We start from the raw sequence: 24,610 nt of genomic DNA on the forward strand, positions 1-24,610 counted from the left end.
TTGTCTGTAAAGGTAGACTACAAATTGTCTATAAACCAGACTTTATTCTGCACTGTTTGGAATTCCTTCAAGAACAGTTTGACTTTTAGAGATTTCAGCAACTGTATTTGCTTATGGAAAAAAAGAAAAAGCAATTTCATGGTCACTCCTGAAGGAGTCAAAACATTGTGAAACAGCTGTAAACATCACCAAGGCCAAAAAATAGCTCTGAAGCACTGTACATATACACAATTATAAAGTGAGACTTGCTTCTCATCTACAAAATTGCTGAATATTTGGGAATACACATTTCACCTTTATGGGTGCAGTCGCTTTATTTGTGCCTCTGCACAAATTTCTGGAAGAAGTGAGAAAGAGTGAAAAGCTCAAGAGAAAAAAGCCCTAAGCAGAGCAATGCCAAACACTGGGAGCTTCATGTGTAGACATCTTTATTTTAATTGTACGTGAAACAGACTTGATGCAAGTGAAAAAATACCCAGGTTAATACCTTTTCACAGTATGACAGCACAAAAAATGTTTTCACCAGAGATTCCATTTTGTTGAGCAAAAGGACAACAAAATCTCCTGAATCTGAAATGTTTGTAATATAATGATAAGACACAAATCATCACCCATTGGACAGAGGAAAACAATTAGACAGCCTTTGGCTACTGTGATAGACGCGGGTCTCCATTGCTTTTCAAGAAGGAAGGGAACAGATTTGCCTTTTCAAAATATTAGCAAGCAGTACTGTAACAAAAGACATGTGAAGATTAGCATTCCTCAACTATCCACTAAACAATTACATTTAAAATCCAACTTAGAGAAAATTGCATACGGAGAGTTCAAAAAAACAAAGTGGAAAAATAATATTTTTTGCCATATCTGATAAACAGTTTAATTCAAATAGAAATGAAAGCTGAAATGATTTCTAAATTTACAGAGTAGTTCAATAAATATGGATGTTCTTAAACAGCAGAACTGCAAATAACACCAAGGCCTTGAACCAACACAGAGAATTGCTGAGAAAGAGAATTATAAGTCTGTTTTAGAAACTGAGTCATATCTTGTGAAATAGCTTCAGGACAGCAATAAAAGTCTGAATGCAGATTTCCAAGATGAACTCTAGCAACTTTACTTCAGTTCCTCTCCAGCAATCAGCAGTGTTAATATAAAGGCCAGTGAAGAATGCAGAAAGGTCATTTTTAGTTGTATTGGCTCTTTCTAAAGTGACAACTGCAAAAAGTAGTAACATTAGTAAAAGCAGTAAAATTTCATTCTGAACATGAAGAGATACAGCTCTATGTATAAAGATGCATCAGCTAGACTTATTAAGAAAGCACCAAATTTATAAAAGTCTCTGCTGGGGGAACTACACTTCATTAACACCTTACATTTTGTCTTAATTGTGTTATCTCAGAAAACATCCATTACAGTTAAGCCAAGTTAGTTAAATTGGTGTAGACTGACATGTAAATGCTCCAAACCACTAATGGTTTTCTTGTTTCAAACAAGAGCACAAAGCTAAGGTTTAGGCAAGTTTAAAAGAATAGATGTAAATAAATCTATGTAAGTTGAACCAAGGCCATAGACACGGATCTCCTTCCCGAGCCGGTGACATCAGTGGATGCTGGGTATCACTGCCTTCCTTTGCAGGAGGAGATACCTTTCTTCTCCCTCAATGCTGACCTGCTGGAGGAATGGCTTTAGGACCATTTTCTCAGGCAAAATCAGCTAAGGAAGCCTACTATTTTTAAGTCAATGGTATGAGATAAAATGGCTAATTTTGATGGAAATTAGCCAAGGAGCACATTCCCATCTGTCCTGCTGGCTGAGAGGCAGCACCCAGAGCAGGAAGACAATGAAAAGGACCTCAGCCAAGGTACTGGGCATGACACAGGATATTTATCCGCATCTCCATGCTGCTTAGTTTTGCATACAAATGCTAAAAAAAGAAACATGGCTCTGAGAATGAGACAACTGGCTTAGCAATTTACACTAAAATAGTCAGAAAAAAAGTTATACAATTCAGCTGGAACATCAGAGCAATGATACCTAGAGAGACCAAAGCTGGTTTAGCTCATCATACCTCCAGCCAGCACTGGATGCCAGGGGGCAGACAGAAGAATCCATCAGTGGTGTTTTCCTGAACTTGTGCAAAACTTTCAGTATCTGCAAAATCTGACAGAATGGAGTTTCTCATCTTACCTCTGCATGACATGCATAATCAGTTCTTTTTGCTTGTTTTGAATCTGGCTCCTTGATGTCTCCTAGTTCTTTTACTGGATGGGTCACTGAATAATCTCAATCTTTCAATGGCAGTTGTTTTCTAGCACAGTCTCTGGTAATCATTTCTCTGGGCAGAAGAACTCAACCTACCTGCTGCTATTGATAATAAAGTCCTTCTCTGCCTTCTGCTGTCTTTGTCATCCTTCTCCAAGTCTTTTCCAGCTGTATCATATCCTCTTCAAAGAGAGGGAGGAGAAAATATTGGTAACACAGGAGTACTAGGGATTTATTCAGTGGCACAGTGATTTTTTTTTCATTTCCTAACATCTTATTTCCTAATGCTTCTTTCCTATAGTTAAAGTTTGCAGTCTAGTAAATAGCAGGACCTCTGTATTAACTGGGCAAAGCTTCAGTACTAAAGGCTATGTCTTTAAAACACAAAGCTATACCAACATTAAGCAACAGCTGAAATTAAAATTACATAGTTACAATAAGTTATTTATTATTCCATGCAATTCAGAGTACTTTGTTTGATTAGACACGTGACTACATAGACAACTATTTTGGGGAGATGATAACACACTGCATACTTCAATTGCTTAACAATTCTGTTATGAATTCCATTATTTCTGTTTGTTTTCAAGTCCCTGCTGTTTAGGATGGAATCACCCTGAGCCACCCACAGACTTCATCTGCTGGAGCCATAGATAGGGCTTAGATAGGGATGATTTGAATGGTGAGAATTGTCACTTCCCTTTTCACTTGGTTTCCATGAGGAACTTGATTTCCTCAGAAGATTTCTTGTAGCATGACAAACAAATAATAACCCTGAAATCTAAGCCTATCTGCCCTCTCTACCCCAAGAAGAAACCGTTTCCATCACTACACACACACTGAAACACCAAGAGAAAACAAACAAAACAAGCTCTGCCTAACCACCAACTCATGATTTGAAAATCTGAGGGCTCAAGGGAGCAGTTCAGAAAGATATAGAAAAATATAAATTACCAACCACAAAAAAATAGATTACAATAATGCCATGCAAATATTCTACAGTGGAAATGCGTGGAATTTTTAATAAACTTAAAAATTTATATCATGACACTAAAATTCTTAAACCTTAGCTGAAGAAACATAAATGAACAGCCAGCTCTGAGTGAGGCTAACCTTGCCCAAGCACTGGGTGTTAACTCAAAGGAGAGGTTCTTGTAGATAGGAGCCTCAACACGAGCTAACACAAGAATACTCCTGCAGGAAGCATTCCATATGAAATTGAATCAATATTACAGCCAAAATAGATGAGGACTGCTCTGAAAGCAGTGCCTGCTAATTTATTATGTTGGCCTACAACGCCAGAGGCAGATGTTGCTGGTATGGCAGTACAGTTTGAACCTTCCCACCAACATTCTGTCATATTTTGTCTCTGTGCAACACGCAGCAGCAAAGGGGCAGTCTGTCTGAATTGCATCTGACATGGAACTACTTATAAAGCAAAAACTGAATTCCTCCATGTGAAAACAAGGGCGCCCATTGACATTCATCGATGCTTGCCGAGCATTTAGAGACCAACCAGAAGTCGTGAGCGCGGTGAGGCGGCGGATGTTCCGTTCCAGCAGCGATGTGTGAGCGGCGCCCTCACCGGGAACAGGCGGCCAATCTGTTGCGTCTGCTGCCACCTAGCGGCAGTGCCGCACACTGCAGCTCTGTCCCGGCTTCCCTGACAACTCGTACAGCAACATTCAGATCTGGTCTCAAGAGTGGGAACTCTGCAATACGTTAGTTCATATTCTTTCTTTCTTTCTTACTTTTCCTTTATTTCATTTTCTTTCTTTCTTTCTTTCCTTCTTTCCTTATTTCTTTCCTTCCTTCCTTCTTTCTTTCCTTCTTTCCTTCTTTCTTTTTTCTTTCTTTCTTTCCTTCTTTCTTTCCTTCTTTCCTTTCTCTCTTTCCTTCTTTCTCCCCTCTTCTTCTTTCCTTCTTTCTTCCTTCCTCCCTTCCTTTTTTCAAAGACCGGCAATTCCTCACGACTTGGAAAAATTAACTCATGCCCTTCCACACGTCCCAAGATACTTATTGCTGCATTTTCGTCTCGGCAGAGCTCTATTTCTCTACCCTAAACCATCACATGGCAGGTTGGACCTTTCTGTGTTCGTTTAACGATTTCTGAGACGAAACACGGAGCAACGCCCGCACCCCACCTCCCCGTTACAACTATCCTACACTGCAGGCACTGAATCCCGAAAAAGTTTTTTTAATTGAACTCCGCGGCTCCCCACTTGCTTGCACGCCCTCCCGGGATAACTGTTTCACGACATATTTGTAGAGAACTCAGTAAATTATCCCCGCAGGGACCGCGAATTGCCGCCGCTGCCCGGCCCTACCTGCGCGGCGCGCCCCGCCTCGCGGCGTCCCGTTGCTATGGCAACATGGGCCCGCCTCCTCCTGCTCCCTTTGCCGGCCTTCCTCTCATCCTGGCTGCCGATTGGCCGCAGCGTCTTTCCCGCTGACGAATAGGAGAAGAACACGGCCGCGCTGCGCCCTCCCCCTTCTCTCCTCAGCCAATGAGCACGGCGGACCCTCAGCGCCCTCCATCCGCCGGCGAACTACGACTCCCAGTAGGCTCCGCGGCGGGCGGGGCGTTTGCCAACGGCCGCCGCCTGTTTACCGAAGCGGCGCCGGACGGCGTAGCGTCACCGGCACCATGCAGGCGCTGCCCCCGCGCTGGGCGCCGTCCGTGCTGAGGGCGGCGGGCGGGTGGTGCCGCGGCTGCAGCGGCTCCGCCGAGCTCGGCGGCGCCAAGCCGCTGAAGGAGTGGACGCTGGTGGTCGGCCCGCGGGGGCGGCTGCGGGTGCGGCTGCCGTGCCAGGTGAGCGTGCGGCCGCTCGACCCGCAGCGCTACCCGGGCGCGGACCGCGTGTTGGTCACCGTCAGCGGCGTGGAGAGGAGCGCCCGCCGCCACCTCGAGCACGTCCGGGTGCGCTACGACGAGGCGCTGCAGCTGCTGGCCATCGCTGCCGAGGGCATGGACGGCAAGGCTGCGGTGGACGTCCGGACGCCGGCGAAGTTCGGTGCGTGACGGGGCGGGGCTGTGATACGGCGTGTGGGCTGCCGTTAGGGTCACTAATGCGGGGAGCTGAGATGCACAACGACTCCTCAGCGTACCAAAAAAAAAAGTTATTTGTTTTGTTTCGAGTGGTTATTCAAGGCTCTGTGTCATCTGCTGCAGTTGTGCTATGGGAGCTGGTGAATAATCCCGTCTGACCAGGTACGAAGGATACTAAATAGGTGTCACCTGTCAGTTTCTAGGCCACTGCGTTATGCTTTTTTAGTTACCACTTCTCCAGGCTTTTATGGCAAAGATGTGCTGAACCTTTAATCTGTTTTATTATTACCAGCTTTGTCTCAGGACAGCCGTACTGATTGCTCTGATGAGTACAGTTGGCTCATTGCTGAGTCCAGCAGTTACTCAGGGCAGAATAAGAACAGGACAGAAAGAAATGATGCTTCACCCAGGAGTACTCTCAGTTGTCAGCTGTTGTAGCCTGTTACAGACCCACAGAGGAACTCTGGGAAGAAGTGCTTGTCTGTGAAAAGCTTTTTGACAAATTCCATGTCTTCTGACAGAGTGATTCACAGAGTCACAGAATGGCCAGGGTTTGAAGGGACCTCAAGGATCATGAATCTCCAACCCCCCTGCCACATACAGGGCCACCAACCTCCCCATTTAATACTAGACCAGGCTGCCCAGGGCCCCATCCAATCTGGCCTTGAATACCTCCAGGGACGGGGCATCCACAGCCTCTCTGGGCAGCCTGTTCCAGCACCTCACCACTCTCTCTGTAAAGAACTTCCCCCTGACATCCAACCTAAATCTCCCCTCCCTCAACTTAAAGCCATTTCCCCTTGTCCTGCAGTTATCAACCCTTTCAAAGAGTTGACTCCCCTCCTGTTTGTAGGCTCCCTTTAGGTATTGAAAGGCTGCAATGAGGTCACCCCGCAGCCTTCTTTTCTCCAGATTCATTAGATGTGCCACTGAATTTCCTCTGATTTTTATCATGCAGGTGTACAATTTGTCAGTCAGCTTTAACTACTCTGAATAAATCAATTGATGAACCTGGCTGTTTGTACTGATTTCTAAATTCACCAAGTGTTGGGGATAATTCATCATTTATAATTAAAAAGACAGAGAACAAATATAAAAGTAAGGGCCTTGTCAAAGCCTTCTGAGAATCCAAGTTGGTTGTTTCTAAACAAATCAGCTGTTGTCTGTTGGTTGCCTCTTTTACTGAACTGCAGCGACATTAGGGGGCAGAAATGCTCTCTCTAGCAGAATTTTGTAGATTTTACCTTTTTTTTAAGAGTTGTCAATCTGTTATGTTCTTATGCTTTTATTTTTTTTTTTTCTGGTTGGCAATTTGGAACGTTACTTTGACTTCCCTATAGCTCATTGATAAGGTTCCTCCCAGGAGTACAGTCAAACCAAGATCCTTCATCTGATCAGGTTTCACTTATACTTCATTTTCTCCGGGGTGTTTTGTGCTGCTCCTTGCTACTCTCTTGTGGAGTGCAGGGAGAGAATTCATTGTGTTAAGATCTGGAGAAACTCAGTGTTGATGAAGAGTTCAAATGCATGGAGCATCCCTAAAGTTCTCAACAATGAATTCTAACACAAAGAACTCATTTAGCCTTTGTCCTGTTTTTGAGATTATATTCTTATTATATTTGGAACATCACCAGCTCTGCAGACAGTCTCATATGATAGTCTTTTTCCTTTTGACATTCTTGAAATAGGCTTCATTAACTTTTAGGTCTCTAAGCTACTTGTTCCACTTAATGTTGTGGAAAGATCACACAACTCGAGTGTCCTATACAGTCTGGATTATAGTCCAATTCTACTACTTGCTGTTAGTCACATCTTAATTAGCATGATGTTAGTGTTGTCTCATCATGCTGTTAATCAGGTATATTCGGAGATATATTTCTTAAAATATTTTTTGTACCCAGTTAAACAGAATTGCTGCATGTCAGTAAGGTTCCACTCCGTGTCCTCTCGGTTCTGGTTTGATTTTCTGGGGTCCTCTGAGTTTATTTTGGGGTTGTTCCTCTCCTTTGTTTAGGAAGGAAGTGTTTTGTAAGCAAACATCAGTACATCAGCACTCCTTGTGCCTTAGTTCTTGGACAGTGTGCCTCAATCTAGAACATATCCTAGATGGCTCTGGACTCGCAGAATCACTGAAGTTGGAAAAGACGCTCAAGATCATCAAGTCCATGTGAACGTTCTGGCTTTTCTCCATCCTTCCTTGAGTGCATGAGGATGTTGACTGCAGCCTCTTCAGACTCTTATCTCAGCTCCCATCTGTCAACTGTAAGAAATTGTGTAGTCTTTACATTATATCTTTCCAGCATTCTAGCTAGCTTTCTTGTTTTGGAAGTATTTCCTAACGGACTTAGCAGTTTAGGTTGGAGCTTATCCAGGAAGCTCCAACACACAACCCAAAGAAAATGTGCAGAAGATGCTAGGTTACAAGTTTAAATACATACTTTAAACCAAAGGCAACTTACTTTGCCTTATGGGCTGACTACTAAGTGACCCTTTGTTTCTGTCTAAGTGTCCAGTCTTGTGCTGGGCAGTCTTTCAATATAATACACAATCTGATCATCCTCTCTGACATATTTAGCCTGCATGGATGACAGATGCCAATTAATTTCCCTTTAACAGAATTTGTATTGATTTATTTTACTTCAGCTTATCTATATTGTGGGTTATGAATCTGCTCTGCATGCAAAGAGAACTCAGTGTCTTGGTGTCTAGAATTGCATGTGCTGTTCAACCTTGAAATCACCTCTTCCTGTGTAGTATGCTCAGGTAAACAAGCTGTCTTTTCTTCCTATACAGTTATTCTATTATTAGAATCATAGGATAATTCAGGTTGGAAGGGACCTCAGACATTTCTAGTTCCAGGTTTTGAAAACCTCCAGGGATGAAGATTATACAGGCTCCTTCAGCAGACTGTACCGATGCTCTTCTATGTTACATCCTGTTTACAACACAGATTTCTATGCCAAACTCATGTAGGAGAACCATGAAGCTTGAAGTGGTTGCAAAGCTTTACTGAGAATACCGGCACTCTGTGCTCAAGGGTGTTCTGGGGCTAGGCCAGTTTGTAAGTCACTGTGGTGTTTTTTGGTGTGGTGTCAGTTCTCTCCTTGGGAGAAATTAACTCTTCCACGTTAGTTTTATGAAAACCCATAGGATCACTTTCATTTTTAGCTAAATAATGTAGATTCTTTCTCTTTTTCATGAAAGTTAATAGAAAGCAGATATGAATGTTTTATTCACATCTTGCTTTTCTTAAGCATAAACAACAGTTGAGTAGGGAAGCAAAGATTGTTCACGCCTACTAGATGTGGCAGACTTGCAACCTCAGAGTAGCAAATACTGAGGCTATCACATCAGAATAAATGGAGCTGAATGACTTTAACATGTACGTGCATGTACTGGTAAGCTTCCTCTGTGAGCTGAGAATTGGATCAGTACCATAAAGTACTTCCACTGTTTCAGTGCTGCTGAGTCACTGGGAAGTATGCTGGTGAAGTGTTTAAATACGATAGCTAAAGGTGGCGTTTCTGGGTACCCCTGCCTACATTCCCATGCTAGTGGTCTGTTTTCCCTGTGTACATTAAGGTGTGAGTTGTTTGCACCTCAGAGATGTGTGTTCTTCAAGGTTTGTGTGGCGGAAGTTGGCAGTCAGTGTATTCTTGGAGCTTTGGCACTGAAATTATATCCTCATCCTTGTTTCATTAGCAATATTATCCAGCTCTTTTTTTTTTTTTTTTTTTGAGTCTTTTGTTCTTGCCTAGGAAGCTTGTTCACAAGACAGCAGCATTCCATTCCTGCTAATTTTTTCCTAGATCAAGGCTAGCAGTGCACTGTGACTCTGTGAAGGATCAAGGCATGGTTGTTTGCAGGGCAGGAATCCTGTGTTTCTTGACAACTTACACTTGAACCTTCAGAATAGCACTGAAGATCCATGCCAGGAGAGGACATCTAGGATTATGTTTCTAATATAGTTTTCAAATAACAGCCAGGACATACCTTGCAGAATCATCATCTTTTGTTATTAAAAATGACTTAGCAATCACTTCTACCAGCTCCCTCAGCACCTTCAGGTGGATCCTGTCTGGCCCCAACATCTTGTGACAGTCTTTTTGACAGAAGGGATAAGAGCTGGAGGCTTACCATGCTGATAGAATTTAAAAGTTTGCATAAGCAAATTACTTTTTGTGACCCCTCTCTTTGCTGAAAGCAAAGTAGTAGAAGTCTTGCATAGGCCCTTCCAAGCACTGTGCAGTTTTCCAGTGAGTGAATTGAGCAGTTTTGAGCAAGACAGCTTGTATTTCAAAAACTATTTTGTTTTCCTTTTTGTCTTCAGGTTTGTGCCATGCAGGGACATGCTGTTTCAAGCTCAGATATCTGAAAAGCGCTTCTGTTGGTGTCTCTCTGGGAGTTGCCTTTAAACAATTCAGCTGCTCCCCAGGAAATACAGCATCCTGGAAAAGTTTTATCTGCCTGCCTTGGCAACTTGAGAACCAGCTCTGATTAGATGAAAATTGCTCAAATACTGCTCTGATATTTCTAGTCTAGTGAAACTGTCTAGGCTTTGGCCATACAAACATTATGGTGATGGCTTTCCAGCCTCTGATGATAGCCACCAATCTCACTTGTCAGATTTTGTGCTTTTACATGCTTCAAAACCTCTTTTAAAATTGACTTGAAGTTTAAGAAATGTTCAATTAGATAAAATCTCAGTCACTGTATCTCTATCTTGGAGGACTGTACATCTACCTGTTCTGCGAGCAGGCTAAGGGAAAAAGGTGTACAAACAATAGGCTTTTTGGGAAACCTGCCTATCCAGTCCAGCTCTGCTGGCCCCTTTCTGAAATGTGGCCTTCAGATAGCATGTGTATCTTCACTAAAATTAACCTCTTAGCTTGCTGTGGCAATTAAATCTTTAATTTTTTTTTTACTCTTGCTTATTTTTCTTCCTTAGAACAAAATAAACTCTTGCCAGAGTTTATGGTGGTCATTAATGTAAATGATTGTTAATACAGTCAGAATCCTCTGACTGCAGGTTCTCACATTTCTCCCTGTCCTTTGAGTTCATCCTTGATCATAAATGGCACAGAAATGCTGTCCTGTGTGGAACGTTCTGAGCCCATGAATTACTTACTTGATAATCGGATTATGTACGAGACTCGGGAACTTTTCTTTATGAGAGCCAATGAACATTAGTAAGGTAAGGTGATTCAGGCTCTGTCATGCCAGGAGGATAAGGCAGGCCTTCCAGAAGACTAGGGAAGAATGATGCATGTGAACTCTTCTATACCTGTTTTTATGTTATGCTGTTGAAGCAATATGGGTTTAAGAAGACTAACATTACAAATACAGCATCTGCAGTTGAGTTCTGTTACTCTATGTATGGTCTTGAACAACTTGTCAGCCTTCCCATCCCAAAATTACCCATGTCCGGGTAGAATTGTTAGTAAATATGGTGATGAGCATGGCTATACGGTAGTTTGGAGTGTGGGAATGTGTGTTTTTTGTGTATGTGTTCATGTATGTGAAATTCTAGCTTCACTAATGGGCCACACACTACTGATTCCTTGCTGGTCACTCTGCCTCTTGTAATGTTCAGCCAGTCTTCACTATTGGTTGCTGATAGTAGTTAGTTGTACAGTTGAAAGGATGGCTGAACTTAGCTATTAGATTCTTTATATTAAAGCAGCTACTATCTTTATCCTACTGTGTATAGTTACTCTGTATTGTGATCAAATGCTGTATTTAACAGATCTGATTCTTACCTTTCTATTGCTAATAAAACTCTTTTAATTCTAGATTTGGATATCAAAACATCAGGAACAGGCTGTGTGAAGGTTCAGAAAATGGAATGTGATAACTGCAGAATAGAAACTGAGAAGGGGACTAGTGTCTTGCAGTCAATAAAGGTATGATGAACTCTTCCCTATGCCATCAGTGTTTCAAAAGGTATTGTGTGATGGAGTGTGGTATAACAAAGTACTGAATGCCAGCTCTATGAGTGAGAAATACCATGGTGAGAAATTCTAAGTATTACTGCGTGTGGGTAGCACTGTGCCTTCATCTATTGCATACCATTACAACACTAAGTCAATGACTCTGAATAACATGAAGTAAGAAGTCCGGGCACCTTTGATAGCTGAAAGCTGCTGAAACAGTGGAAGCAGTGAACCTCATTTCTGCTCTGCTCCTCCCCTGCTGTACTGTCCCTCCAAAATAAAATTGCTGGGAATTCCCTTCTTTGAACAGCAGACCTAATAGTTATGTTTGCTTAGATGGCATTATGAGGTACTTCACTGTATGCCTCATTTCTTTTTTTTTTCCTGTGGGATATTATTTTCTTAATTCTGATGTCTCAGTGCTATTGAAACTCCTTAGATTAATGTATAACTTGAAATTGAAATTACATGTCCGAAGTACCCCACTGAATATACTGATAAACACTGTGTGTGACATGGCCGTGACCTTGATTTTCTTGATCTTTCAACTTCACATTTGCTGACATGCTTTTGTGGAAGTAATTGAAGAATATCCAACATAAGTGCTGTTTGGAATAAATTTCTCTTGAATAATTAAGATTGTATCTTATTTTTATTTTTATTACTTCATTTTCCCCCTAGAGTAATTCCTTTAAATATTTCTGAGATATGAAAAGCCTTTCAATATTTTTCTGTACAATGAGAGGTATTTATGTAGTGTGTAGCTACACTGTGTGAAGTTCAGCTTACATGGTAATTCAGTATACCATAGAGCCAGACTTACTCCATAGTCAGTGAACTACAGTCTGTCTGTATCTTCTAGATTCTAACTGACCATATTGGTCTTTGAAAGTAACTAAAATCTGACAGGCTAACAGTGCTGTATGTTAGAGATATTCTAAAAGTTTAGTAAAAAACCATGAGAAACTGCATAATATAAGAAACAAAGCAATTTTAGCCAGTATTATTGGTAGTAATCACAGGATATCATCATAATTGCTAAGAGTTTTTATAATGTTGAGGAGAAAGTTGTTCTTCCTCAAAATTCTATTACATGTGATGAGCATCTCTTCTCAAATATCTTGAAAGATAAGAGACTTGAGGAAGGTTGAATTTTAAAAATGGAAAAATCACAGTCCTATTTTCTAAGACACTTCAAGCAGCAGTGAAGTGATGCTCGCTAATGAACTTTAAAGAACACTGAAGTAGGCAACATGAGGCTTCTGAGCCTGCTCCTGTGTCTTCACTGTAGTCTAGAGGAGCTTGGTGTTGCTGTTTCTTCTCCATCAGCTCTCTGAGCCTGTTTGATTCAGAAAATAAGGAAAACGTGAGGGAAAACTACAAGTAGAAAGAATAATCCTTTCCCTGTGTATGTGTTTGCAGTGATGGTGGCGACAGGAAGCTTCTTGGCTCCCTTAGGCCCCAGATGAGAGGAACAACCCTGTCCCAGAAGGCAGAAATCATTTAAAATGCAAAGAATCAAGAGTGAACTGGGGATTTCAGTTGAAGTACTTGTTAAATAAACCTTCAGTAGCTTGCAAGATTCAGGCTTTCTCAATTAGTTACCCTAAGAGTTCTTGTGAGTTGAGGGTGGATTCTGATTGAATTACCTGTTCTGGTTACTGTGGTTGCTTCAGCATTTCCTACTATAGAAGATGTTGCCAGTCTTCTTGGTTTCTTGACTATGGAGTAGCAGGTTAAAGATCTTGAATGATACTAATCATCTTGGTTTTTGCATGTGCAAGCAATTCTCTGATTACAACATCTTTTTGTGTGCAGTCAGTTTTGTCTAACACTATTTTTAAGAAACATTATAGTTCTAATAAGTTTGCTGTAACTCAATTTTCTGGTGTAGGTTTAAGAATTACGTTCTGTAGTTAAAAAACAGAGTTCTTAATCTCATGGGCTTTTTTCCCAAGATTCTGAAAATACTTCAAGCTGGATTTTTCAGTGCAGTGCAAGAGCTGATTCTGCCACATGGATAGAGTTATTTCATCAGAATGTATAGGAACAATAAGAATTCATGAATTCCATGGTGGGAACTTTTTTTTTTCTTTCTTTTTTTCCTTAAATCTTTTTGCTTCCCAGTAAGAACTAGTTAATGCAATTTATTGTGTTTTTTTTCAGGCAGAACATTATTTATTTATCAGAGTATCCTGAATACTTCTGATGTGTTTGATTGTCAATTGATAGAGTGTAAATCAAATATTGTCTATTAGGAATTATGTCCTTTACAACAGAAATTAAAATATTTGAAAATTGAGATGCTGGCACATGAGAAGGACTGTGTTAAATTGTGTATCCAGTACATAGAATAAAAAATGCTGAATATTTTTAAATTGATATTCCAATTCAGTATAGTAGTGAAATGAATCAAAGCAGCATTGCTGTTGAGACAAGTCAGGTAGCTGCAGCAGCTGTGGTTTCTGAATACAATTAGATTACTTAATTGTGATTTTTTTTTTTCTTCCTTCTCCCTCCTTAAAATAGTTGCTTTCCACTCTGAAGACCACTTTTTAATTTCTAGTCTTTCTGAGAGTCTTGTAATTTGTGGTAGCTCTCTTGTTTGAATGTAGTTTGCTTACATTTCCCTTTTTTTGGGAGGGTATTTTGTGGTATTTTTACTTGTCTGATTTTATGCAGCATCAGAAGTATAAAGGTTACTGCATTTTGACTTCTTGGCTTCTTTATGAAAGATCTGAGATAGTAACACAGATATCTGTAAAATATTGAACTTTACCGTGTGTTTGAGCAAGACACAGCAGGATCTGGTTCTATTTGCAGGCCTAAAGTTAGTTAGCACTTGACTACATCATACAGATTTATGGCTGTACAAACTACTCCAAGCATAAGCACTGAGGGTTGCAGCCAGTCCCAACAAACAAACAGAAAAACACAAACGCAACACTGCATTGAGAATAAAGTTGCACTTGGCAGCCTTCTTTCACCTGTGTTTCTGGTTAGAATAAAAGATGTTTTTGGATTTGAATGCTTTGGAAGCAAGCAACGCATCTGGCAGTTAGTTCAGAAGAAACCAGTGAGATAGAAGTTTGCAGTGTAAGTTTGTTGTTGTGATACAAGTTGAAAAAGGAGGTAATTTGCGGTTGTCCTAACCATGTGAATTTAATTATTTTTTTTCAGAGCCATAAAATCAATATACGAACCAATGGTGGCAAAGTGATTGGTCTTGGAACGCTCTATGGAAATACAGACATTCATGCAACAGAGAAAGGTGTAAGTAAGAATTGAGGCTTTCTCACCAATCACTTGTTCAGCTTGTCTGTTGCAAAATGATGACATTTTTAAGGGCATACACTGAAGAATATTTAATGATCATCACTGGCTGATTGTCATTTCACTGTTAACTTATATTTGTCTAACTACGCTACCTGATATTATGCTTCATTTGGATAAGGTTCTATAAAAAGGCTCTGTAGAAAGAGGAGTAATGAACATGCAATCATTCTGTCAGCACTTGAGGCTGGGCTAGCAGATACAACACATCTGTGAGGGCCTACAAAATTAAAGTGGAGTCTTGAGCTTTTTCGGCAGCTGATGTTTAGGCACAAGGATTCTGCAGTAGGCACCTAAGTTTATTGTAGTGTCTCATATCAAGTTGTTATTCATGTGCACATACTTTTCACCTCTGGCATTATATTATTTGTAAGAACTGAAGAGTAGAAAGTTCTGTACATTTCTTTGCATCAGAGGAAGCAATCACACATAATCCTGCTGTGATGTGCAGTGAGAAGAACCCCGAGAGTAGCAAGTTTCAGAGAAATAACCTTTTTTTTCAGCAGATGGCAGCATGAGACAAGCCTGATACTACACTGATTTGGTTTTCTTACCACTACTAGTAGATTCTTCATTATTTAGGATAATGCAGAGCTAGGATCCCCATGTGATGTTTTCACACCTGATCTGGTTCTTAGGCTCAGCTTGAATTGTAATTGAAGCCATTGTAATATCTGTGCAACTGGTTGCATTAGGATTCATTAAATCTGAAGCATTGCTATGTGAAAACATGGAGCCAGTTCTGGAAGTAGCTCGGTCGCTTGCAGAACTCTTGTCAAAATCAGTGAATACCCTTAAAACCAGCAGAACTGAAAGGAATCAGAAAGAGAAAACTACCTGAACTCCAGCTTAGGGTAGAATTGAGACCAAGCTGGTAAAAACTCACGGTCCAGAATTGCCTCTGAGGTGCTGTTTGATGCTTTTGCACACTTGGTCAGTTGGATTCTGTGGTCACGTGCTCACTTAGGTAGAGCCAGCTGTGAGCTGTTCTGAACTGCTGATGAAAAGTAGACTGCCAAGATTAAATTACCTGTGTTTCTCTGCAGTGGATGCTAGCCTTCCTGTTATCTGGAAAGGAGCCCTAAGGCTGCTCTAGCTGAGCTACTGCTATTTTTTTATGAATGTTATTTCATCCTAGCAAAACCTCTCAGCATAAAGCAGCATGAGTAGGTTCTGACAACAATGTGCTCTGTCATTGCCACTGTTGGACTCATCAGTGCAGATCAATTATTAGTCCATGTGGGCCTTCTTACTAAATCAGTGGAGTTAGGTTCCATCCTAAGCCACTGGTGACCACAGGAAATGGAAGAAGGCAGAACTAGTTTAGTCTTCTTAATGTATCTTATGTTTTCTTACAGAGGGTTTCTGTTGAAAGGATTGGAAAACTGAAATACTTACTTACCAGTGGAAAGTATTTCATGCTATTTGGAGAGTGCTTTGGCCACCATGGACTCATGCTCCTCACAACCTACTAGCGTGGTGGTCGTCTTTCAATTAGGTGCATGCTATCTGGTCATTTGCCCTAAAACTAGTTTGTTACGCCATTGGAATCCATGGAGTTCATTTCAAATAGCAGCTTAATTGTCCTGATCAAAATATGTAGGGAAATGAGATCTAAAGCTACATGGAAGTACGTGTAATAGTTTTGCTTTTAATTCCTAAAATCATTTGTCTGCCCTTTTTCCCCCTCAGACACGCTGTCCTGAACAAATAAAAAACTTCATGCATATTAATCTGAAATTCTCATCTGTGATCATATATATTTATATAGTAAGTAATATTATTAGAAGTTACTCTTCTGTTTGCAAAACTGAAGTAACTTGAGTGCAACAAGTAATTTTTAACAAGAATTTGTGACTGTGGAACAACTTAAGTTAGTGTTACTGAATTCATTTAAAAAAAATTGTTGCATACTTAGGATATCAGGATTTCTTTTCTCACTTGGCCACTTCAGTTAATCATCAGCCTAGATTACGTCTCCCATGTGTGATTGTATGAGATGTTTCTTCCATCAGTTGCAGTCATTGTGTAGCTATGGCTCTGTCAGCATTTCCAGGCCCTCCTGGAGCCGGGGAGGGGAAGGATGTGGTGGAAGACATTGAACACATGTGAGAGAATATTCTTAAGGTGGGGAAAAAGAGAAGATATTTGTAAAATATTTGACCAAGAATAGCACAAAAAGGCGAAGCCAAGGAAAACAATATGTGAGGAAGGAGTTGTTAGTCTTATTTTAGCGTAGCAAGGTGCTAGTTTTCGTCTTGAAAATATGTTCAGGTGTGAAAATATTCAACCAGATTTATGAGGATAGGCTGACTTTTTTTTCTTCAAAGGTCAAGAAACAGATGGAACTTGAGCATGTGGTCAGTAACTGTAACTCCCAAGGCTTTACCCTGAAGGGAGGGAGATTTCTCAGAAAACCTGGCGGCTCGATGGACAAAAATAATCAAATCTGTTTGACTGGGGAGTCATTAGCTAATCTGTCTGTAGGGACTTTCCTCTATCACTTATTTAACAGAGTCAAACATCTGTGTTCTGCCAAAAAATCATAGGAGTTGAATAATTTGAGATTGAAAACATATTCTCAGTAAAAAGCAGCCCTACCTTTTTTTTTCCATGCTTTCCCTATCTAGAATATTTTGTCTCTTGAACAGTCTGATGGTTTTTTTTCCCAGACTTAGGTTATTTTAAAGCAAATTTTTATTGCATTGGTAGCTTTTTTCAGTAAAGAGCTATCCAGTTACTTCTTTTTATCATGTACTTAGATTGCTTATCTTATTGCTTTGCATTTTCAAGAAAGATATGTGCAACTGTTCCATCAGTTGATCAATGAGCTTGTTTATAATAAGGTGCCCCATAAGGTTTTTACCTTACTATGTTATGGTTTTAGCTATATTAATATTTAGGCAATAGACGTAGCTTTTTGCTTTTCCAACGTTCCTTTTCCTGCTCAAGACTGTCACTGGGCAGTCAGTTTGCACCCAAACCGCGAGGGTTGCTCTGAAAGTAATACTTCCTATTTTTTTACATTGGCCCACAACATCAGAGGCGGATGTTGGTGGTGCGGCAGTAGAGGTTGAACCTTCCAGCCAATATTCTGTGTTGTTGCTGTGCAACAGATGGCAGCAGAGGGGCAGTCTGACAAAATGGCGTCTGACATGGAAGTACATGCAAAGCAAAGGTGTGGAATTGAATTCCTCCGTGTGGATAAAATTGCACCCTTTTGGCCACAGAGACCAAACACAGTATTAACACAGTGAGGTGGTGGGTGGTGCATTTCAGCAGTGATAGCAGTACCATGAAATACAAGCTATGTTCCGGATGGCCATGCACAGCTGTCACCCTGTGAAGTGAAGAGCGACTCGATCAGCTTATCCACGTGAATAGGATTACAAGCAGGGGACTGTGTACAGAGCTGAATATCTGCTTCCGTGTGCTGGAAACGATGGTGGCAGTGTTGAAATATCATGAAGGTTGTGTTGGGTCTCACAAATGTTCACAAAGGAGCAAGAAGAACACCACCTGCAAGTTTGTCAGGACCTATTGAACCATACAAGGCTGAAGGCAGCAGCTTCATGGATCGCATCATTACTAGTGATGAGATGTGGTTTCTCCACTATGAGATGGAGCCAAAACAGCAACATGTGGAGTAGTGACATGTGAATTCCCCATGGCCCTCAGTGTGTGTTTGGGATAGTAAAGTGTTGATCCTTTTGGATTCCCTGGAACTCAGATAAACCATCAACTCTGACCACTATAGTGTGACACTGACTAAGCTGAAGGCTTGAAATTCTGGAGTCAGCCCTGTCTTCGTTTCAGCTGATGCAGACTTGTTTTAGTTTGTAGTGCCTGGTACGATGCTATGCTAATAGTGTTAGGGGAAAAAACAATGTTGATAACACATTGGGAGGGGGCAGGGTGAGCCAATGACTGCGTGGTGCTCAGCTGCCTGCCGGATTGAACTGCAACAAGGCCAGAGAAGATGACGGCCTTTCTGTTCCAGTAAGAGAATGCCATGCTCCATACCAGTTTGAGGCTGTGAAACACATTGCCAACCTTGACTGTGTTGTCCTGGACTGTAGTCCAATTCAGCATCTTCTGACTTCCATCTGATGAAAGATGACTGCCTGGCAATGTTTTCCTAGCAGCTGTAAAGCAGTGGGTCGCCTCTGCTGGTGCAGATTTTTATGAGGGAGGAACATAGGCGCTTGTTCATCTCTGGCAAAGATGCATAGCTAATGGTGGTGACTGTGCTGAAATATAGTGTTCTTCAGCTGAGAATTTGCTCCCTCAAGCAGTGTTGTTGTGCTCTTTGTTGTAGTTTCCTGGGAAATAGACAGGAGGCATTACTTTTTGAGTGACTTCTTCAATTTTTTTTTTTTCCAGAAGTCATGGCTAGCTCTTAATTTTGTCCTGTTGATGGCAGGAATGGCTCTGCAAAAAGTGGTTCTGTGCATTGCAAGTTGTTCTTAAATCTCTTCAGAATAGGTTAGATGGTTGATTATGGATGCGATAGCGGCTTTCCTTATACTTGTTGCTTTGGGTCTGTGCCTCAGCTGTTTTATACTTTGTCATCCTCAGGGCCAATGACTAAGGGAATAGCGGAGTATTTGGTGAGAAGAATGCGATTAATTTTTTTCAATGTCTCTATTGTTAAAGTTTTATTACAAGTGTCAAAATTCAAATTGCTGTCACTTCTGTAGCAACAGGTTGCTGTAGCTTCAAATTATGCCATCTTAATATCATTTTCTGTTTGCTGTTGATGCTCAGATTCTGTAGCATTGTTATAAGCAGCAGTATCTACAGGGATTGTAGATGCTGGCTGCCACATATTTATAATTCTAGCACTACACATCTGTAATCAGAATTTCTTACAGATTAACACTGTTTATTACACTATGTGAGATATTCTGTTTATTCTAGTATTATATAATGTAAAATGTCTTACTGCAAGACTCCATTCTGTAACTTTGCTTAAGGGAAAAAGATCCCATAAAGCTTTTTATGTATGGAGTGCTATGATCACAGTATAATTTAGCTATCATGCAGTCCCATGCCAAATCAGTTTCTTTAGCTAATCTCTTGTAACACACTGTTGTGTGGAATCTGTGTAATACTGGTTGCTGTTTGTCAGAATAACTCTTACTCCATCCAGAGCATGCTCTATATATAACATAACAAGGAAAGGGGCAACAGACTTTTTTTTTTGTATTGATTTTTTTTTTCCAGAAGATGATAATTGACAAAATGAATTTCAATTGACTTAAGGCACAGCCTTGGCATACAGCCAAGAAGGCTGTATGTCATTCCACGTGATAATAATTTTGTGCCATTCACTTCAGTTTGGCATAAGTGAAGTAACAACAAAATGTTTAAGTATGACCTGTCTCATGATTCCATCATGAACCAAATTTAACTGAAGAAGAATAGGTAAATTACATGGTAGTTACATATGAGAATGCAACTTATTCTGTTCTGTTCAAATGGGCTTAGATTATATCACGTGACTACTTATATGTAGGTAACTCTTATCACCTTTTATTCCCCAAATTTATCCACAGTACAACTTTTTAAATGTTCTCCACTTTCTCCATTTCTCTTGAAAAGAAACAGATGCTTTCACTTGTTTTTAGGGCTTTTTATAGATTGGGGCTTACTTACAAATATAGAGAATGGTAAAATGAATGGTTTTGCTGATTGTTAGCCACAGCTAAGGGCAGCTGTGGCTGTTTTGTAATCTCAAACATTCACTAAAGCTGTACCTACAGAGTGAACACATTACAGCTCTTTGTGCAGATTTTTATGTTAACAAGAAAGCCAGTGGGTGTTTTGGTATTTGGTACCAGAAAACTGATTACCGGTGCCTTAAGTGTCGTAATGGTGCATGAACATTAAAGTAGTAGCTTTAATAATGAGAGCTAATTTTCAAAGCAAAGTTGTTGTTTTTTTTTTTTAATAAATTGATCTTTTCTTTCCATTTATCTATTTCAGTTCTTCACTTGTCTGGTGAATGCAACAATTCATAGAAATGTTGTAAAGAATTACCAGAGAATTACCAACTTGTTTGTCAGAGTTCTTAGATGAAAATATTTGTAGTGAGGAACTTTGCTTGTTCTGCAGCAACAGCTGCCCATTTGTTTTCTCCTAATGCTGTTATTTCACTTTGCCTTTTCAAACAGCTATGATGTTTTCCTTTACTTTTATTTCTTAGAGTGTGAATATAGAGAAGCTGCAGGGAACATCTATCAACATATCCACAGAAGATGGGCTCCTGAAAACTAAGTATCTCTATGCAGAGTCTTCATCTCTCTCTTCAGTAGCTGGTGATATTCTGCTGGGAAGTATTCATGGTAAGAGCTGAGTTAGGGAAATTCTGTCAAAAATGTATCTGCTTCGAAGGTATTCATAATGTTCACAGTAACAAAAGGACTAATGCTGTAGTCTATCTCTGTATAGTCAGCTGTGCATGGTACGTGAACAAAGCAATCCCGTATTTGCTAGGTACTTAATTGAAGAGAGTGAACTTACCACATAGTATGTTGTATTTGTGCTTACAAAATTCTTTTCAAAAACACATGAAACAGGAAACAAACATAAAACATATACTAATGAGGTCAAAATATTTTTCGAAGAAGCAATGACAATTATACTAAAAAAAGAATATTTCTGCTAAAATCTTTGACATACAGCCAAGTTCTATAACAAATCTTCATGGAAGCTGTAAGATCTACCTTACCTATGAGTAAAATAAAGCAGTCTCTTTTCTGTCTGTGTGTGTACTGACACTGTATAGTAACAGAGTGGTAACAGCTTTTGTTATGTAGGGGGATGGAGGAGAGAGTCTCTCATCCATCTGCCCTTTATTGTCATTTGTCTAGAACTTAATTTATTAATTTGAGTGTCTTCTGATATAAACAGTAGTGAGGGTTGTAACCTAATGTTTATTTTTTCTAATTTAATGGAGTTTCCTGACTATACCACAATGCAGTTGTGATGGTTTAACAAGTAAAGCAAAGTGGAAGATATACAGGCTGTGAAAATTACTCAGGCCATCCAAGTTCAAGTTTCTAGCTATATATTTTTATAAGCAATTTGCTGCAATTTTTAGCAGTTTTGTTATCTTGTTCCAGAAATGATTCTCCATTGTCCATTTATAGTAGACAGAAAATTGTTTTCTAAACCCGTTAAGTAAAGTTCACTTCAGCATGCATAGGCAGAAATAATAATTTTTGTTGTATTTTTATAACATGTAGGCTGTTCTGCTACTAGTACTTCTAGCCAATAAGCTGCTGAGGTTTTAGTTTTTGCTTTTTCTTCTGACTTCTGTCAGTTAAGCTTTTATGGAATAATCATTCTGTGTGCTTGTTCATGCCTCACATCCGGAAGCTTTTTATCTTGATACAAAGATGAAATAACAGCTGTTGTTAATGGCATACCTCCTTTGTGATGCTTCATTGTAATTTCACTAAGGAACAGTGTGAAAATAAGTTCAACTGTTTCAAAATTATACAAGATATTTCTAACATTGCTTCAGAGTTATTTTCGTTTCATCTACTAAATGGGTCTGCAACACCTAACAGTATTTTAACTGTTTCTTTTAAAAAATGGTTTATGGTTTTCACACACAACTCAAATTTCACAGACCTGCATGAGTCCTGTCTTGTAGCTGAAACCTGGGTTGTATAAGCCTAGTTCTGTTGGTGCCCAGGCTTGAGTGGAAACCTTGGCTCTGTAAGGGCCTGAACTGAATTAAAATAAGGAATTGAAAGACTACAAACAACTCTAAAGAAATACTACGGTGATTCTGTATTATAGACCTTAAGTAATCCCATAATGGTGATTCTGTCTTCAGTACTTCTGTTCTCCAGTACCTCAGATTATGGAGGCATGAGCATATTGTCTGAAGATAATTTCTTGTCACAAAAAACACATGCACAAAAAAAATACACCACCAGAATAGTACAAATAAGCAGCAGGCAAAAGTCTCTTGGCCTTTTCTTATTAAACGAAGTGAGTATGTATTATGTCTACGTATGTCTTACAATGCTGAAATTATGTGGTGGTTTTGGAGAGAATGAAAACTGCTTTTTTACAGAGCATCTGTATCTCTATTAGCAGGATGAATACAAGTAGTAGTTTTATCACCTGACTACTAATTTATTAGCTCTTAATTTCTGTGAGATTTCATTCCTTCTTTCAGTGCAAAACTGTTGTTTGTACTTTTCTAATTATTAAAAATCTAAATAGAATTTCAGATTTTACTTAGTTATGCCACAAGCATAACTTTTAATTTAACATAAAAATGCTTGTGTGAAAAGGTGTGTATTTTCACTCGTGCTAGGAGGTATGTGAATGATACTGTCTCAAAATTACAGAATAGGCAGATGGACCATTTGGTGGATAAGAATTGGGCTGGATGGTTGTGCTCAGAGTTGTGATCAACAGCTAAATGTCCAGGAGAAGACCAATGACAAATGGTGTTCCTCAGGGCTGGTATTGTGACCTGCACTGTTCAGCATCCTGGTTGACAAGATGGATGGTTGGATTGGGTGCATCCTTAGCAAGTTTGCTGACAACACCAAGCTGTGTTGTGTCGTTGACATGCTGCAGGGAAGGGATGCTATCCAGAGGGATCTTGACTCGCATGAGAGGTGAGCCTGTGCCAGGCTTATGAGCAAGTGCAAGGTCCTGCAGCTGGGAAAGGGCAATCCCAAACTCTAATACAGGCTGGCTAGAGAATGGGTTAGGAGCAGCTCTGAGGAGAAGAGTTTGGGGGTGTTGGTTGATGAGAAACTCAGCATGACCCACCAGTGTGTTTACAGCCCAAAAAGTGAACCATATCCTGGGCTGTATCAAAAGTGTGAACAGCAGGTTGAGGGAGGTGATTTTTCCTCTCTGCTCTGCTCTTGTGAGACCCCACCTGCATTACTGCCTTCAGCTCTGGGGCCCCCAGCACAAGAAGGATGTAGTCCTGTTGAAGCACGTCTGGAGAAGGGCTTTGAGGGTGATCAGAGGGCTAGAGCACCTCTCCTATGAAGGCTGGCTGAGAGCTGGGGTTGTTCAGCCTGGAAAAAAAATAAGATTCTAAGAAGGTTTTGTATTGGCCTTCCACTGCCTAAAGGGGGCCCACAGGAAAACTGGAGGGGGGCTGTATTATGGGGTTTGTAGTGATAGAACGAGAAGTAATGGCTTTCAAGTAAGGAAGTGTAGATTTAATTAAATACAAGGAAGAAATGCTTCAGTATGAAGGTTGTGAGCACTGGTATAGGCTGCCCAGAGAAACTATGGATGCCTCATTCTTGGCTGTGCACAAGGCCAGGTTGGATGGGGCTTCAAGCAGCCTGGTCTATTGGGAGCTTTCTCTGTCTATGACAGGGGAGGTGGAACTAGGCAATCTTTAAGGTTCCTTCCAACCCCAAGCAATTTATAATTCTATGATTTTGCAGGTCATTGCACCTTTTTACATAAAAGCTAAGCAACTTTTATTCAATAAGACAGTTAGAATGAAGTGTCCAGAAATGTGCTCTTATAGAATGTTTTGGATCTGACATCACTACATTCTTTAAGATGCCCTTAGAATGGAGGATTTCAGTTTGCGTGGAAATGTCAGTGAATATACATGTTTGTTTCTGTAGTCTAAGCCACAGCTGAAGGGAAGGGAATGAATGGTCCCAGTTGAATCAGTCTTGCAAGGAAATATAAAGGTAGAGGTAGGATGTTATGCATGTAGGCATTCTTAATTGTTCTTTTGCATGCTTCATCAGCATAACCCAGCCTCCTTGAGAGTCACTGAAACGAACAGAAGAAATAGAAATAACATGATTTAAAGTAACGCCCTTATTTACATTCTCAACACTGTTTTTTCTCCTTGGACTTGCACTGACCCTATCTTGCAAAACTATAGTCTGAAGCTTTTCATATGTGGTAGAAAAGATAGCTCTTCAGAAGCAGTAGATTTAAAAAAAAAAAATCAAAAACCACTAAGCCACTGTAATCAATTTTCTGTTGAAACTATTAGGTCTTAGGCTTCTCAGTG

At 40.2% G+C, this 24,610-nt stretch overlaps 2 protein-coding genes across 5 annotated transcripts in view; one reads left to right on the forward strand and one right to left on the reverse strand.

Moving 5' to 3' along the window:
* Window positions 1-4,751, reverse strand: part of CCDC146 (coiled-coil domain containing 146) — a 69,398-nt gene extending 64,647 nt beyond the window's left edge. For 3 of the 4 annotated variants that reach the window (XM_031593856.2, XM_031593772.2, XM_031593609.2), the window contains exons 1-2: window positions 4,590-4,751; window positions 2,359-2,444 (exon numbers count right to left, since the gene is read on the reverse strand). The gene's annotated coding sequence lies outside the window, so the exon portion shown is untranslated. Of the gene's footprint in view, window positions 1-2,358; window positions 2,445-3,778; window positions 3,975-4,589 lie in introns of all 4 variants that reach the window. The other variant, XM_090135543.1, reaches the window with a different exon arrangement.
* An 84-nt stretch (window positions 4,752-4,835) lies between these two features.
* Window positions 4,836-24,610, forward strand: part of FAM185A (family with sequence similarity 185 member A) — a 42,315-nt gene continuing 22,540 nt past the window's right edge. Inside the window, exons 1-4 of the mRNA XM_031594297.2 lie at window positions 4,836-5,276; window positions 11,105-11,214; window positions 14,425-14,517; window positions 20,786-20,924. Of these exons, the coding sequence (XP_031450157.2) occupies window positions 4,910-5,276; window positions 11,105-11,214; window positions 14,425-14,517; window positions 20,786-20,924 (709 nt within the window). The 5' untranslated portion in view covers window positions 4,836-4,909. The remainder of the gene's footprint in view (window positions 5,277-11,104; window positions 11,215-14,424; window positions 14,518-20,785; window positions 20,925-24,610) is intronic.

This window comes from Phasianus colchicus, chromosome 1 (assembly GCF_987193195.1).
Source record: "Phasianus colchicus chromosome 1, bPhaCol1.hap1.1, whole genome shotgun sequence".
Classification (NCBI taxonomy): Eukaryota; Metazoa; Chordata; class Aves; order Galliformes; family Phasianidae; genus Phasianus; species Phasianus colchicus.